This window comes from Galleria mellonella, unplaced genomic scaffold (assembly GCF_026898425.1).
Source record: "Galleria mellonella isolate WM207_F2 unplaced genomic scaffold, CSIRO_AGI_GalMel_v1 utg266, whole genome shotgun sequence".
NCBI lineage: Eukaryota > Metazoa > Arthropoda > Insecta > Lepidoptera > Pyralidae > Galleria > Galleria mellonella.
This window is the reverse complement of record NW_026442061.1, coordinates 401,401-420,045: the sequence shown is the minus strand read 5'-3', so window position 1 is coordinate 420,045 and position 18,645 is coordinate 401,401. Positions and strand designations below refer to the sequence as shown.

Below are 18,645 nucleotides of genomic sequence, written 5' to 3'. Positions count from 1 at the left end.
TTCGAGATTATATGCATTGCATGCCTAATCTAATTCTTAGAATTAATCATCGATATAAAAGTATTTTGCCAAATACTGTTATAAATTACAGTCATGAACATATCTATTTGTTTTTTTCTATTCTTCCCTATCCTGTCTCATTCCATTCTAGTTTATTTAACATCTCTCTACTCTGTAATTGATAAGGGCTGTACAATATTACCAACTACATTTTTTTTTCCTAATTATTGGTTTATGTTTTTCAGATTACCATACGAAGATATTTTCGGCGGTGTGTCAGCAATGACTCTAGAACAATTTGTTAAAGTCAACGGCTTTTCCAATAAATACTGGGGCTGGGGAGGTGAAGATGATGATATGTTCTATAGGTATGTAGACCAGCAATTTAATATCGTAATTAGGCCGTGTATTCAAATTAACCAAATAAGGGTTAATTTTTTTTTATTTATTCATGACCATGGATACAAATGAGGGTTCATACTTTAAGTGTTGCCAGATTGTTTGGTTACCAAAATAAAATAAAAAAAATGGGTATTTAGTTCGCAATTTTGGGTAAAACATTTCTATTTGCGAAATTTTGAAAAAATTAAATTTAGGTAATTTTTTTAAAGAAATTTGGGTAGGTAATTTGTTTGGAAATTTTGGGTCGACTAAATAATTTTAGTATTTGTAAACACTGTACAGATATGTAAGGTACATAATAAAATATATAATAAGAGAAAGAGAGAGAAAAGTTAAAAGATAAGAAATAATTATTTTATCGCCATTCATTTCACGCACATGGCAAAACGTAATGAAATAATTAAAAACAATACAACTTTGTGATTGGGTAAAAATCCTGAAAATCGTAACGATATGTAGAAAAAATATTTGACGCTTGGTATAAAATCAAAATTTGCATCTGGAAACCCTGAAACGAATAACTATACATACAACATAGGGAAACGAGTCTAGCTACGGGCATATTGAATGAGTGTTATAAAAAATAGACTATTTCTTCTTTTATATCAAATATATATGCCAATTTTATGAAGTCAGTAAGACTCCAAAATAAACTTAAGTCGTCACAAATGTAAAATTAATAAAGATTAGATTCAAAAATACATACAGTAGTGGCGATAGTGGTATTAAAAATGAATAAGTATAATCCTATAAGGCCTTATTCATAAAAAAATAAAATATTAAAATTTATATATTTCTTTGCAGGTTAAAAAAGATGAATTATCATATAGCAAGATATAAGATGTCTATAGCACGATATGCTATGTTAGATCACAAAAAATCAGCACCCAACCCCAAAAGGTATTAACAATTATGTTATTTATACATTACATTGTTATTTTATTTAGACATAAATCAAGAAGCTTTTAATTACAAAGCTAATTATGCAATAGGCGAGAAAGTATGCGCAAAAAGTAGTCGGCTTATTTATTATACATCTAGAACTGGTTCTATATCAAAAGGGCAAAAGCTAATTGCTATTTTTTTATACAACTTAGAATGGCAAACAAGCTGACGGCCCACCTGATGGAAAGTGGTAACCGTCGCCTATAGACATGAGCAGTACCATGGATATAACAGAGTATACTGTTTCGCCCATGATACCCCCCATGCGTTGCCCTTCCTGAGGACTCAAATGTTATTCCTCTGTACCCTGTAAGTTCTCGCCATATCCCACCCTTCAAACTGAAACACAGCCATGCAAACACAACTGCTTCACGGTAGAAACAAATAGGACAGAGGTACCCAATGTACCCAATGTATCCAAGGCAATCAACTTTTGTACAAAGTCTCCCTCTGGTAAAGTTTATATTTCCTATATAAAATTCCCTTCCTTGTTTCCAGGTACCAGTTACTGTCGCAAACTAGCAAGATATTCCAGAACGATGGACTATCGACCCTCGAATACGAATTAGTTGAAATAGTCCAAAACCATTTGTACACACACATCTTAGCCAATATAGACGAGCGTAGCTGATGGACATATTTCGCCAAACTGTTGTTTGGCGACGAACGGTAACGACAGTGTGGACTCGTATGTGATAATCTTATTAATTAATTATACTATACATTCGTTTAGATCTCTCATTTGAAGATTGTACAGAATCACTGATATACATTTAAATAGATGTCGCAACTTCGTTTTTATAAATATCATCTACTATCTCCACATTGTCACGTTCAACCTCAATACACAACTTTGATTCGTTTCGTGTAATAACTGGATTACCCGTCCTCACGATTCGATACGGGTGATGGGACATCCAAAGAGCAAGAACAGATGCGACATATATTTAAAAGAAGAAGGTATATAGCAGTGAAAGTAAGTGAATTGCTACGTATTTACGTCCCTTCTCCGCCTTCTAGAGATGATTTCGAAACTGGACGCTCCATCTAGACATATATAGCCATCTAAACATTTATAGATAGAACATCATGGCATAGTTGATCTTAATAAATTTTTAAATAACTTGCGACATCTATTTAAGTCTATATCTAGTAGAACTGAAATAAATAAGTCCTATGACTGGTTTACACTTGAGTACGACCCATTGTTAATGAAAAGTGCATTGTATAAAAAAAAAACAATGTTATACCTACTTGTCTATGATCTCTCTGCCTGGTTCATATCATTTCAGTCGCTAAATTCAGTACAATAATAAATATACATAGATATACAAGAAAGGTTCTACATATTATAAATACTAAGAAAATGGGTGATTTTCAGCAAGTGTCCAACTTCTGTGGACCTTTCAATGATGCTTTCGACTTTACCCCAAATACCCCGATACCCCAAAATATAGAAGGAATCGTTGTACAAAATACTTTCTGAAGACTGGATATTAAAAAAAAGTTTGACGAAATTAGATAGAAATGGCACGCAGAAAGCAGAAAATCGCCCAAATAAGTTTAGTATAACACTAAAATGTCACTGTCTATCTTTCATAAGTACGTACGTTATGGATACTACGTCTATGGAGTACCTAGATATTGTATACTGGATACCTACTCTACTCTCTAGGCAAGGTACAAATGATTGTATCAATTTTTATCAATAATAGATTCCTTTGTATATTGTCTAGAAAAGTTACCTTTTCATATTAGAACTTTCTTTTATAATCGACTAGAATATTCTGGAATTATTTGAACTGGGCATTATGATTTTTTTTTTTTTTATTATTATATATTTTTTATAATTGTTATAGTGAATTAATCATGTCCCTCTTTCTCAATATTTACTTTAATAAAAAATCAATTAATCAAAATATAGCGACTGGAAAATTCTGGAACAATTTAAATCAAATTAATTATTAAAATTAGTTATCTTATTATATTTTCTATGATGTGGGCATGAAATTTGTTTTTATGTAAATTTTGTGTTTTTTATTCCACTACGCTATTCGTATGCATTGATAGTCATTACGGAGCGTAAAGGAATGTTATTTTTTTAATTTTTATTTTTATACCCTTTTTTTTCTCTTTATTAACAAAGTAGCTATAAGATCGGAACAAAGTTAAATAAGTACATAATACAATAAATAATGTAAGTAAGCCTGTTCACATAGTGACTTGAAAAGCATTTGTAAACGACACAATTTGGTACACCATTGTCAAAGTTACCTTTATACTCTATCTGCTAACATGTTATGGGTCCCAAGAACCATAGACACAACTGACTTACAGATCCAATAAAACATTTGATTATGCAAAAGAATTTACATTGACTTTGACTCTAATAATAAAGATAGCCAAAATGTGAGCTGTCTTTCACATAATGCTACAACGGATAGAGCATAGATAAGAACTAGAACGTCAACAAATTGGTTCGGGAAATCTGTTTTATAGAAACGGGGTTGGACCCAACGATAATGTACTAAATCGTGTCGCCTATTACTAGAATGTTAGTACATATTTTCTGCTTGACATCATATAAATATAAGTGTGTACATCAAATACTATACCGTTTTTGATACATTTTTATAACATTATGCCAATACATACAATATTAAGTACAAGTTAATATGATATTAATCAATAATTTATGTTTCACACCCATGATTGTATATTTTAACACCTGATTAATTTTATTGGTAAAAGTTTGCTAAGTACACATTATATTTTAATGTAATAACTGTCGGTTTAACTTGTCTGGAATTTGTTTCATTTGGGATCCTTCGTCTTTAACGGCAGTGACGAGTGTGTGTCAGATTCTCGCTCTCATAAAAGCCGCTCAAGACTAGGGGTCTAGAATGGTCCCGAAACTAGTCGAGCTTTCTCGAACAAATTACAAATAAGTTAACCACCTAATGGTAGTTATTACATTAAAATATATTAGTTTAAATTATAATTTGGCGTAGATAACAATCGATTGTATATTTACTATATTTGAAATTCCACTAATTTCTTTAGACACATGTCTAATTTTTTCCAAATTTGTGATATCGAATAAAAAGACATTATTATGTTCACATTATTAAACTAACTTGGCCATCTAAAATTATATTAAGGACAGATTATGACAATATGACGTACATTACAATAATGTAACGTTACAGTGCTATTGTATTTTATACACAGTCATTAATTTATACATGATTATGTAATACAATTCAGGTCAAAAATCTCTTGAGTGTCTCCCTGCAAATACTTTGATAAAAAAAAAACCCAACTTGTTTTATTGGTTTTTTTTTTTCTTTTGCAATAATCTTGTATTTGATTGATAACACAAACTGTCATTTTATTTACTTATAATTACCATATTATAAATGTGCTTTTAAACTTTCCATTAAAACACTTAGTTTGAAAAAAAAACGACGCGTTAGCCAGATTTTATTTTTTATTTTTTGAAACTCGACGCTCCAACTATATGTATATTATCTAGATTTGAAAATACAAACATACGAACATCAATGTAACTAAAAAATAAGCCTTCAAAATAATCTAGCTGCGACGTTGCGTTGACTTCTTAGTCTGAGACATGTCAAAATCTATCCATAGACAAACTACATAGATTTTTTCATTGGTGACGACAAATTCCATTTTCAATATACACCTTGTACAATTCGCGGAAAATAACTTGAACAAGACCATAGACAATGCTTGCGTAGTAGGTATTTGATAGATATGTTTTCTACATAAAATTATTACTGCGCGAATTACATGTTAGTACTCAAGTTATTAGCTGGTATCTATTAACATTTTATACCTTTAGACTGTCATAAATGTCTGTTGATTTTAATCAGAATTGACAGAATCGGACTTAAATAAAGAACCATTATGTTCTTGTGCTGTTGTAAACATTATTTCCCTATTCATAATAACTAAAACCTCCTACACACCTATTTTAAAATATTTTATCGCTTTCTTTCAAATGGGGAATTTAACACGAAAGAAAAAGACAAAATACATTAATAATTTATTATGAAACGTTTGAGGTTTTTATGAATAAGGGGTGTACCATATATTTGAAATTGTCAACAATATATTACCTACTTGGAATAATCAATAATGATGTACTTAGGTATTCACGGCCTAATCGCATATTATAGAACCTCGCGGGCTTTTCTTCGTTGTACGTTTTAATACATTTTTATCTATGGTTATACGTTATACCTAACATCACTTTAAGGCTTTAAATAAACCGTAATAATTCTTACATAATATTCTTCTGTAATGGTGTTCGCCATATATTTGTTTGTACATATTAGGTATCCCTAATTATCTCAGAGATAATAATTGCACTAGTTTTTATGCACATAATATCTCCATGTTTCCATAATTAAACTATTAACAAATTTGAATAATAATAATAATAAATATGTACTTAATAATAGTTGGAAAATCCATGTATATAGCTTGTTGTAGATATTACATATAAAAATAAGTTTACATTATAAAAATCGCTTAGAATTGTAAAAAAAAAAGTACAGACAACATGAACGTGCTAAATAACAATATTGAGTTAGTAATAAGGACTAGTCAAATATTTTTATGCTTTTTTTTTAATTTACATTTTAAAATCTGAATTATTTTATGTATAGAAAAAAAAAAACATGAGTACATTAAGATAATGAAATAATTGTAATATGTACCTATTCTAATAATATGCATTACCTATCGCTGTTTATCTAATAGTCAACCTATAAAGATGGCTATTCGAATAACCATTCCAAAAGCTTGTTCCAATAAATAATTAAATTTAAGATTCTTTTATCTTTTATTTCAAGAAACAATATCTCTAAATATTCAGTTTTGTAAATAAAAATCTAATTTCCATAATAACCTAGTTATAAGGGATACAATGTGATACCAATAATATTGATAATTGTAAAAGATTAAACCATTGCTCATATTTAAAAAAAAATCATAGGTACTTGAACAAGAAGATACTAAGTACTCTGTAATATACCTAAATGGCTTAAATAATACGTACTTTAAAAAGGTTACACTCGCCACCCTCCTAATTTTTTTTTTTTTTCTGGAGCAAAGTCCAACATTATAAATAACTATCCCGTAAATGTTGTATAATGAATCCATAGAAAGTAAATTATACTTATTAGATATTCCCCCATTTTATCTTTTTAAATTATAAATAGGTATTTTCAATTATTTATTATTAATTCGAAATGGTACCCAGTATATTATAAAAGGAACTATTATATATTTCTATAAATATATCATCGAATATTGCTTAGTAAATTATTCTAAAGTTACTACACTGTGTAACTGGTTGCCACTATGAGCAATGGCTTATCTTTAGGTTGGCCTATATTTAGGACTGATAACTTATTCTCAGTTTTATTGCTTAATCATTTTTGCATATTTTCAATAAAATGTACATATATTTTCTTGATCTGGATATATTTTTTACACTTTTATTAAGTTTTATCTGTTAACTTGCAAAATAATACATAGGTGTAATAAAATCCTAATTTATTTGTATCTATAATAAGCGTTTCAACAACATATATACACTTTGTACTGTTATATCGTTTAAATTAAAAAGAGACAGACTAATATTTTTTGCAATGCTATTTAAATTCAAAATCTTCGAATAATCAATCAATTGGTGACAGCAATAATGTTATAAATCATTGGATGACAGTAAATTACATGATACGTCTTAAAGAGTGTTTTTTTTTTCCATAAATGATAATGGAATACTAACGTCGTGTGCTCTATTAGAATACGCTGGCGGGATACCAATGAAGGATGATAAGTGAGGATGGAAATAGGTCAGTTGGTCCATCATCATGGACAAACTGACCTGAGTTTACCTTCATTTATCGTCACTCACTAGTATATACCGATAGTGCGGACGGGTTTACTATTCCATTTTTACCATATTAAAAAAATAATACGCCGTGTTGGTATGAAAAGTTTAAAATTTATATTGTCTTTTTTCAACTCACGTCTTTTTTGGGAACAATGTTCAGTTTCAATCTGAGAACACTTCCTTTGAAATATGCAAATACATTCGATTTCATCTTATATATTATTACAACATGTCATGTCGGACATTTATATCCGCTAAGTATACTACTGTAATTTTCTGTTTTCCATCCATTTGCTTGACTTGGGTTTTGAAGAGAATAGCAAAGTGTGTGTATTTAATAGTCTAGTAGCTCCAATAGAGACAATATTAATGAACAAAATTTAAACGATATGATCAGTTACAGACTGTGACCGTACATTATGACGCTGTTAACTTGTTGGTATTTTACGATCTGTAATTAATATATCAATTTTATTTTTATTTGGTTCTCATGAGACCATCATACATCATCACTGCAATGTTAAAACATAATACACGTCTCATGAACTATACGAAAATTGTACCATATTTAAATAGATATTGCATGATAATGAAAATAGTGGTAACTAGATTAACATAAAATAGGCATTTTATACCAATATTATTTATTTTTTATTAGCCCGACATTAGTTATACAAGTACATATAGGTATTAAGTGATTCGTGCAAGTTGATTTGTCTTTTTTATTACTTTTTTTTTTTATTATTATTAACTATTTTTATCTCAAATCCATTCACGCATACGTCGTCGCAGTTGTCAACTATTTAATGTTATATTTTTCATTCACAATCATACTACCTACCTATGTGTAAGGCCAAAAATTAGCTTAACCAATTTACTTAGAATCTAATCGAATCTTGTTTATTACAGAATCTTAGTATTTTATACAATATGAGAATGAAATGTTAACTTATTTCATACTAGTTTTAACTCAGCTTATAAATCCAAATCCTTGTAATAAATATACCTAACGTAGGATCGAGAATAGGATTTAGATACCATTGAGTTACTTAAAAAAAAAGTGATAACTATTTGATGATACGGTTATTTTTATGTCAAAATTTGTTTTTCTGAATATATTTTGTTTTTCATATAACAATATCTTTTTTTTACCATTGTCCCTTACCAAACAAAGTGACGGATGAAAAGAGGTAACGGTCATCTACAAACGTGATCTTCGATATTACAGGTATGTACAAATCTACCGTTGTGGGCACGATGCGCATGCCAACAACTCTAATAGACTTGTGACATCATACTTTTACGGTCTCTTCAGGTCTGTAGACTGATTATAGCCAATGCCTTTATATTTTTAACACTTTTGTAATTTTCGTCGGCGAATAAAATAAAATTTTACATGACTATTAATTTACTAGTGTACGTCCAACGGCTTTGCTCACATGGACACTACATTCTGTACAAAATCTTAGAGCGTTTTTTTTTGGGAGGTGAAAATGGAATGGTAACCCCGCCTGCGCTAACGGTATACGCTGGCGGAGCACCAATGAAAGGTGATCGATGAGAATGAAAACAGGTCAGTTAGCCCAATATGATGAATTCATGAGGAATTATTCATGATAGTTTCCAGGGGGAACCGCGAGGAAGTCGACCTGGTTGGGTATATTGATAGCAATGGAATTCTTAGTCTCCATTATTAATAATCCCTTTCCCCCCAATCTTAGAGCGTTATATATTTTATAAATATCTTCTCTTTCTACGAAAGCATTATATCGATCATGAGCGAGCAGGGTTATATCGGTATCGCTTAAAAATCTATATAATAGGTTCCTCTGATCATGGATGACAGAAAAAAGTTATCACCCATTTCGACTTCCCCCTTATCAGTCTGATATCTGTATTTATTTAGATAAGGTTCTTCATTTCAATACTATTTATTAGCTAAATGATATTTAATACATCCATTATTAAGTCAATATATAGATACTGTAACTGTAACATATAAATATTCATAGTTCATATTCCGACACGCACTTGGCCGATTTTCGTATGACTGTGACCACACCTTTTTTGAGAGCTGAATCCGCGTTTGATTACAGGATACATAAATATATGCTTTTTTGTAGATAAATATGAAATGGTACTTCCGATGGACTAATGGAATAATGGAATTCGATTCGATAATGATTTTCAGAGAGTACCGCGTAATGGTACACCTGATAATGCCTATAACAATAAGCCTATAATCTCTATTATTTATACATACAATTATATATGTACTTAGCTAAATTTAATAATAATGAACTAGATAGATAATAATAATAATAACTTTATTTCCTTATACAAAATTAGCCTATGGTACAATATAGGTATGACCCCATACTAGCCAAAGCCTGTTTTGTGGTGGATAGTAGTATATTTTAGTCAACAAATTATACGAAACAATATTATGAACTTTAATAAACATTTAAGGTTATTATATATTAATTATTATAAAATCATTTGAATTATTGATAAAATAATAAATTAATTAGCCTGTATTAATAAAGTAATCAATTGTTTTGTTGTGATATATGTAAAAAAAAAACTACTTTTTAATACTAGTAGACAATAATTTTGCTTGTACGATACCAAATCGTAGTTAGTGGTCTAATTATTATTACTAGCCATCAGATAAACTTAATCATTATTAGTAAAAACAGATAAGGATTTGCACATTATATTTTTTGTTTATCAATGTACTTATCTATATATATATATATATCATTATATGTATTTATATTGTGAGTTAATAATACGTACGAATTACTTTAAACGTAAACTTTGCTAAGTGTACATATAGATACAAACAGTACCTGAATTTAACCAACTCGCAAAAATTTGAGGCAGGTGTAGTGTGTATGCAAGTGACTAGAGTTGTTTCACTACAAAGTCCGCGGAAAGTAGATAAGACTTGTAAGTATGTGAGTATTTATCTATATATAGTTCGATTATAAATTAAGTAATATTACATTTTTATTATATAATAGAAAACTTCTGGCGTAAATTTAGATTTTAAAGGGAGAATTGTAATATAGTTAAAGGATAACTTCTTGGCCTACAAAAAAGCTATTACCTAACTCAAATTTCATTCAACAACGTTTATTTTTTGTTTACAATCTAATGGTTCACCTATTACAAACCGGCAACCGTCACCTATAGTTCATGTCTATTGACATCAAAGAAAATGCAATGTAAAGTTTTTGGTACGCAGCGTTGCCACTCCTTAAGACTGTAATAAGGGAATTTTTTTTAAATTGACAAAACGCGCGTTTCATCCGTTGTGTCATGCATCCATAGTAACCTCGTTTACCATCATATGGTCCGTATGCTTGTTTGCCACCATAGTTATATAAAAAAAACGAGTGTTTCAATAATCAAGCACCCGTAATAAAAAATTTTTTTTTATTATATTGTATCAGCTGTTTATCCCCTACTGGACATAAACCCCCCTACTTTGAGGGGGGTTTTGCCAATAGTTGCCACGCTTGACAAGTATGGTATTTAATAAATCGTTTTATTTTGCACTAGAAATTATGAGATTGGAAGCTCTGAAGACCTGGCATGTACCACGTAAAGTCCATCCCCTACTACTGCTGATGATGGCTGTTGTCGGCGTTATTTCGTTCTTCTCAAACATACCATATTACGAATACAACAATGTGCGTCCGATTGAACGGTAACAAATGCAATCAGATTTTTTTTCAATGGTTAAATATTGAGAATGCTTGTTGTACATACGATGGTATTAGTATTTTTATCAGTCGACTTAAAAAAAGAGAGGATTCTCTATTCGATTTTATTTCTCCATACAAATTCTTCACCAAAAACAGATTAACTTTTTATTCATGTGTACTTCCTTCAAGAGAAGACTGAAATCACACCTTTTAACCAATACTATATGATAATTCTATGCACTTATACATATGTATATATATTTATTTATTTACTTATTTACGTATGTATTTATTTATTTATTTACAACTTGTATTTGTTGTATTTACATTATTTTTACCAGTACCTTTCCTGCACTGAATTACCCAAATTATTTTCTCTCTAACTACACTGGGTTGGCTGGAAGAGATCTCTTTCAGAGATAAGCCCTCCCTTGCTAACAAGTTGTTAAACTAATCGTCGTATGTATTGTTTAAGTGTAATAAAGAATATATATATAAATATATACATCCTTTACTTATTATGTGGAAGAAATTTATATTATAAGGGTAAATTAAAAAACAAAACGAATATATTTCCACGAACAAAATATCATATTGATCGTTATATTAGTAAAGAGTACTAAATATTTTGTTGCTTGAAATTCTTGAATCTTAAATAAGCCGTTTTGATTAAAAAAAAGTCAACAAAATATCAAATTAGCTGACTAAATTTTGATACATTTTTGATACCTGGGGCCGTATTATAAACTCTTATTTCCAGGCAGATTACGGCGTAAATTGAACTGCCTTGCTAATTGATATTATGAACGCTACAAACCAGCCAGTCAGCGGTCACGTGACAATTGAACGACATCTGCCCGCTGGTACTCAATCTAAGCTCAGAACTTTGTCAAACTAATTTTTATCTGAATGGATATACTTTAAGACTGATCTTATAGAAATTTTATAATATAATCAGTTCAGTAGCTTGGTTTTATATCGAAATAATTGTTTTTACCACGATTGAAGTTGATGTTTTTTTTTTCTTTATGAAACAAAATCTACTTGTTTATGGTTTATATCCACATCATGTTATGGAATGTAGTATAAAGAAATTAGTAACGAGAATTAGTCCTCTAAGTAGACTATAGTAACGAGTATATCAATAGACACATTTTCGTTAGCACAAGCATAAAAAGAAATGAAACAACGGATGTCTGTCTCGTTCTAACATGTTCACGCGGTAGAATTTGTTTCTTATAACCTAGTCATTATATTGTAAATTACAATAGGCTTAAATATTTAAATATATTGTGCTTATTATTTAAATATTTTTACAGGACCGATACTGTGGAACAAAGACTTGAACTACTGGAATCAGTTTTAGAACAAAGAAAATATAAAGAAAGCATATTGAAGTATAATACTGAAACTGAATATACAGACAGCTGCAATGCTACCAATATTGTGAAAAATGAAAGTTTGCCTCTGTGTGATAATATGCCGCAGGATTTAGGTACTTTTCTTTATAAATAAAAAAACAATCAATCGGTGCCCTGCATGTCAGAAGTAAAAATTTCTTAGCTTCATAAAATTGTAAACATTATTATTGAATTATTAAGAAATATTTTTTTAATTAGAAATTTATATTAGAAATTATCTTTATCGAAACGTAATAATACAGTTATAAAATTTACATTTATTGTGCTGTTTTACATGTAAAAGTATATATGTATATGTGTGTTTGTGTGTACGTAAGGATATTATTTATTTATTGAGCGTGATGATAATTTGAGTTCAATGCTTTGTGTGTATGTATGTGTGTGTATGCGTGTGCGTGTGCATATGCGTGAGCGCGTGTGCGTATGCGTGAATGCGTGTGCGCGTGTGTGTGTATGTTTGTAGGTGTATGTGTAAGTGTGTATTAACGTATGCGCGTGCGCGTGTACATGGGCGCGTGTTTGTGCGTGCGTGCGTATGTGTATTTTCGTGCTTTAGTGCTTTTTCCTTTTTACAAATATTTTGGTGACATAATTGTAATTGTAATTGTAAAAATCTTTATTGTACATAAGTCAGATTAAATACTAGTAAATGATTTAGTATACAATGGCGGACTTATCCCATAAAGGGATCTCTTACAGTCAACCTTGTCATAATGTCTTTATACGTATATTAAAATTTTTTTTCTCCGCGAATTAGTACTTGCGCCGTTCTCGACAACAATCGATACGTTTACTACTTTAAATTTATTACTACTGCTGATGCTCGCGTGAAACACTATTTGATGTCAGAAGTTTACGGACGCCTTCATTGCACTATATATAAAACCTATAACTTACATAACGACGACTTTACATGCCCTCATACATATAAAGCAAATTATCTTCATATCATACTAATCGTTAACTGTCCATTACTGAACATAGGCCTCCCCCATAGACTGCATTTGTCATTAAGGTGTTTTGCCAGTAGTTGCCACGATCAGCAGGTGGGTTTACAACCGCAGTTAGATTTTGGTGACGTTTTTAAGGCCGCTTAAGCGTCCCTACACTGCTGCCCGTCTTTCAACCATTAACTTAGACGCCTCTTCTTATCCACGGGAAAGAAAGAGACGGCCCATAAGCAAATGATAATTTAGAAGGTTAGGAAGATTATTTTTTGCATGATTTTTTTTTTATTGGTAAAATAAATCATGGTGTTACAATTCATGTTCAATATTTAAGGGAAAAATGCTTAAAAAATAAATTTGACAACTATGATTTGTTTTTTGCAATGTCCATTAAAAAGGTATCCACACAGAGGGAGACTTTGTACAAAAGTCGATTGCTTGGGTATCTCTGTCCCATTCGTATTTTAACCGTAAAGCAGTTGTGTTTGCATAGCTGCGTTTTGGTTTGAAGGGTGGCGTGAATTTACTGGGTACAGAGGAATAACACCTGAGTCCTCAGGAATAGCAACGCATGGGGGTATCGTGGGCGAAACAGTATACTCTGTTATGTCCATGGTACTGCTCATGTCTATAAGCGACGGTTACCACTTTCCATCAGGTGGGCCATCGGCTTGTTTGCTATTCTAAGTTGTATAAAAGGAAAGAAAAAAACTGAAAGTGAACTTGTTCTTTTATATTATTTTTGGGCATTCAATGTTATGATGGAAATTTCCACCATTATGCAAAGAAGGGTTAGGCTGTATTTCCTACGAACTCTGATACTGCTGGTTTAATATATATATATATATATATATATATATATATATAATTAATTTAGACACAATGTCACAATTTGCATATTTTCTGTTTTTATATTCCAGGCCCCGTTCCAGTGAATAAGACGGAATTAGAATTGGAACGAGTGGACACTCAGTACCCGGAGGTAGCGTGCGGAGGAAAGTACTCGCCTCCTTACTGTACTGCTAGGCATAAAGTAGCTATAATTGTACCATTCAGGTATTTCTGCACATATTAGCAATTTTCTGCACTTTCTTTATTTTTAAACTATGCTTTTTAGCCATCTGTCAAAAGTTCTTGGAACGGTATAGGTAAGGGGAAGGGATAGTTAGTAATAAAGATATCAGTCTCCATTGATAGCGATATAAGTTAATAAAAAGATTGACTAGAATACCAGAAAGAATACCAGAGGAGACTTAGTGCAAAAGTCATTTGCTTGGGTACCTTTGTCCCATTCATGTTTAAACCTTGAAGCAATCAGCGTATCCCGTTAGCACAGGCGGGATTACCATACCTTGAAGCACTTGTGTTTGCATGGCTGTGTTTCGGTTGAAGGGTGGGATATGGCAGTGAATTTACAGAGTATATAGGAATAACACCTGAATCCTCAAGAATGGCAACACATGGGGGGTATCATGGGCGAAACATTATACTCTGTTATGTCCATGGTACTGCTCGTGTCTATAGGCGACGGTTATCACTTTCCATTAGGTGAGTCGTCAGCTTTTTTGCCATTCTAAGTTGTACAAAAAATATTCTGTTCTATAGGATACAATTTTTTATTTATTGTTTAATACAACTTAGTTATTTATATTCAATTGTGGCCTAAATTATTGTAATTTGAATTCAAAAACTAAAGTACTAAACCGATGTTGATAAAATTTATAGGGGTATATATATTTATAGGGATCTGTAAGTATATATTTTCAGATAAAAAAATATAATTTTACAAATCGACTTATAACTGACGTAGCTATGAGGAACAAACAGAAAAAAACGACTGAATTGATAACCCCTGGCTATTTGAATTCAGAAGAAGAAGAGGTAATCAAGTTTTGTTGAATTATCAAAAAAATATAGGTAGAAAAAATTGCATATATAATACATTACATTTATCCCTACTGAACACACAATGGTAGGGACAGGTGGAAAGAAGTCCCCCTCTTATCCCCCAAGGTGGAAGTTGGTAGGAACAAGTGGAACTGGCCGAAATTATTACAGGAACACTATTCAATCAATTAACCGAGTTTAATATATAATTTCTTTCATACATACACTTATATTACTTGCATACTCCCACTCTAACTTGCCCACTTTGCTTTAGAATTATAATTTTTGTTTGTATAAGTAAAATCCGTTATTAGCTGTATTTATAAGAGACTTAGCATGTAGGTAAGTTGTATTTTAAAGAGCTGTGGATTTTTATATTAAATAAATAAATATGCACCACTATCGGATCTCAGCTAACTGTCTCATCATCAGCTACAGTACACACGTGGAGCCACTTACACAAAAGGTAGATAATAGCGAAATATTGTCCACAGACAAAATGTCCTTCGTATAAGATATACGTTTATGATGTTATATAAAAATTTACAGAGATCGTAAACAACATTTGGCTATATTCCTAAATCATATGCATCCATTTCTAATGAAGCAAGAAATCGACTATGGAATATTTATCGTTGAACAATTAGGTGAGCCTTTTAATTATTTTGTTGTGTACTGTATAACTAGATAGTTATCTAATTATACCCGGAACATAACTGTTTTCTATTGACATGAACAGCACCATAGGTGTTATAGAATATACTGTGATAACCATGGTATCATGGTTTAACATTTCTGAGGACTAACCCTGTAATTTCATTACCATATCCAATTCTTCAAACCGAAATAACCGAATCAAACATGCAAGCACAGCCACTTAAAATAGCACAACAATTGGGTTTTTTTTATAGGTATAATGAAATAGTAACCCCACCCGCGCTATTGGTATACACTGGCGGGGCACCAGTGACGGATGATAGACGAGGATGAAACAGATCAGTTAGCCCATCATGACGAATTCAACGAGAATTGTTCACGATAGTTTCCAGGGGGAACCACGCGGAGGTTGACCTGATAGAGCATATTGCTAGCAATGGGGCTATCAAACTCCATTGCTAACAATCCCTTCTCCCCACAACAATTGGGTTAGAAAGGATTAAGGGTTAATGTTAATAACAGGATCTAACAGCCTCATTGCTAGTAATATATTCTATTAGGTCGACCTACACGCGGATTTTCCTAGAAATTATCACGGTTAATTATTGTTGAATTCGTCACGTTGGACCAACTGAACTGCTTTCATTCTCACCCATCATCTCTCACTGGTGCCCCGTTAACGTATGCCGAAACCGTAGGCGGGATTACCATCCATTTCAAATTTTCATTTTATTTTGTACAATTTTACAAAAAAAAATATTTAGAATTACAAAAAAAAAAAAAACAGAATCAGTTGTAGGACTACACGTCAGTAGTGAAAAGTTGTAAAGGGTTGTTGTTGTTATTTTTGGGTGGTTAGAAAAAGGTTTTTAGGAAGTATTTTAAATTAATTTTTTTTATCAATATATTAATAGAGGTAGTGATAAAATGTTTATTTATTGCGCTGTTTTACATGACAAAATGAGTGCATGCGTGCGTGCGTGCGTACGTATCTGAGCGAGATGGACATGGAATTTCAATGCTTTTTTCACATCCCAAAATGTTGGGTACATTTTGGGATGTAACTAAGACTAAACATGCTTAAAGAAATATTCATTTAAAAAAATATAAAAAGTTTTTTTTTTTTATAATTCCAGGTAATGCAAACTTCAATCGTGCCAAACTGTTTAATGTGGGCTTTTTGGAAAGTGAAAAACAAAAAGTAGGTGGTTGGCAATGTTTCATCTTCCACGATGTCGACTTACTACCATTAGATCAGAGAAACATATACTCTTGCCCAAGCCAGCCTCGACACATGTCTGCTGCAGTAGACAAATTTGATTTCAAGTAAATGGTCTTGTAGTAAATTAGCTATGCCCGCGAGTTCGTATGCTTAATAGTTGATATTTTAATAAATTTTAAAATATATAATAATTAGTTACGACCTGCCGTTTCGTTTAAGATTCGTTTAAGACCTGCTAAAGATATTCCATAATGACTATGAATACCACTTTTTACACTCACTCTTCGATTGATAACATAGATAAAACGAATGTAAATAAATGTTTTCAAAATAACTTAGACGTCGAATTCCGTCAAGTATTTATTGTAAAAATTGTACAATCAAATGAAATAATTTATTTTATAAAAAAAAAAGCAATTACGACTATTAATATTCTAATTTAGTTCTTTATCCGAGTCGTTACTAATATTATAATAGGAATATTCCAGATTGCCATATAAAGAAATCTTCGGTGGAGTGTCAGCTATGACAAAGGAGCAGTTCACCAAGGTTAATGGTTTCTCGAATGAATACTGGGGCTGGGGAGGAGAAGACGACGACATGTCTGCAAGGTTAATAGTAACTACCTATTATATCATCATCAATCATCATTTTCTCTGTTCATACGTACCTAAGCAACGCTTTTCCAATAAAATACCACACTGAATCGAACTCGTAAATGTTCAGCATTGTAATCTGCGTACTTGTGAGAGAATTATTTGTAAAGACAGCAATGCTCCGCCTGCGCTGGCGATACGCTGGCAGATTACCGAGAATTTCGCCAACACGAAATTTTTTACTCAAATTTGCGTAAAAAAATAATCTGGCAACACTGATCTTTGATAATGTTCACAGATTGAGATATTTGAACTACCACATCGAGAGATACAATATGTCCATAGCACGCTACACTATGTTAGACCACGAGAAATCGAAGCCCAATCCAAAAAGGTAATAATAAGTATGAGACAATAGCATTCCTTTAAATGTTACACTGTTGATAAAGTTTTCGTTCCATGATAATCTTACTTCTGCTCCCCCCTCCCCCCTCTTTAATACGCCTATACTGAAGATCTAGTATACCTATGCTTTATCTTATTACACCATCCAATCAGTAACTTTTACATTTATAATATAAAGAATGTACACTTATGTAGGCACTATATTTTTTACAGGATGAGCTTGTTGCAGACAACAAATCTAATATTTAAAAAGCAAGGTCTCTCTACTCTTGAGTATGAATTGGTGGATATAGTACACCGTCACCTGTACACACACATCATAGTCAATATTGACGAACGATAATTACGAAGGATTCCATTTATCAATAAAGTGATAAAGTGAAACCACGTCTAAGTATAGAAATGGAACTAAGATCGTTCCGGTTGAAGAGCTTTAATTATAAAGTCTGTCACGTTTGTATTATTTGATAATATATTAAAACCAAAAAAAAAAAAAAATTCAGTACTTCTGAATGATTATT

The 18,645-nt window shown here is 31.5% G+C and overlaps 2 protein-coding genes across 7 annotated transcripts in view; both read left to right on the top strand.

The window, feature by feature from the left end:
• The window catches only part of LOC113516136 (beta-1,4-N-acetylgalactosaminyltransferase bre-4-like), a 224,981-nt gene extending 216,567 nt beyond the window's left edge, over nt 1–8,414 (top strand). For all 4 annotated transcript variants that reach the window (XM_031908752.2, XM_026900509.3, XM_026900510.3 and 1 more), the window contains 3 exons: nt 246–368; nt 1,207–1,302; nt 1,846–8,414. In XM_031908752.2, the coding sequence (XP_031764612.1) occupies nt 246–368; nt 1,207–1,302; nt 1,846–1,978 (352 nt within the window). In that variant the 3' untranslated portion in view covers nt 1,979–8,414. The remainder of the gene's footprint in view (nt 1–245; nt 369–1,206; nt 1,303–1,845) is intronic.
• Nucleotides 8,415–10,064: 1,650 nt separating this feature from the next.
• Nucleotides 10,065–18,639, top strand: LOC113516137 (beta-1,4-N-acetylgalactosaminyltransferase bre-4-like). Of its 3 annotated transcripts, none has more exons than XM_052895253.1 (9): nt 10,065–10,228; nt 10,844–10,991; nt 12,309–12,484; nt 14,278–14,413; nt 15,794–15,891; nt 17,038–17,227; nt 17,612–17,734; nt 18,018–18,113; nt 18,338–18,639. In XM_052895253.1, exons 2-9 carry the CDS (start codon nt 10,849–10,851, stop codon nt 18,465–18,467), a joined length of 1,092 nt encoding a protein of 363 aa, XP_052751213.1. In that variant the 5' UTR covers nt 10,065–10,228; nt 10,844–10,848; the 3' UTR covers nt 18,468–18,639. The 3 variants fall into 3 exon arrangements, with proteins under 3 accessions (XP_052751213.1, XP_052751212.1, XP_052751214.1); XM_052895252.1 differs by having other exon boundaries at nt 10,065–10,236; XM_052895254.1 differs by lacking the exon at nt 12,309–12,484.
• The last annotated feature ends 6 nt before the right edge of the window (nt 18,640–18,645 follow it).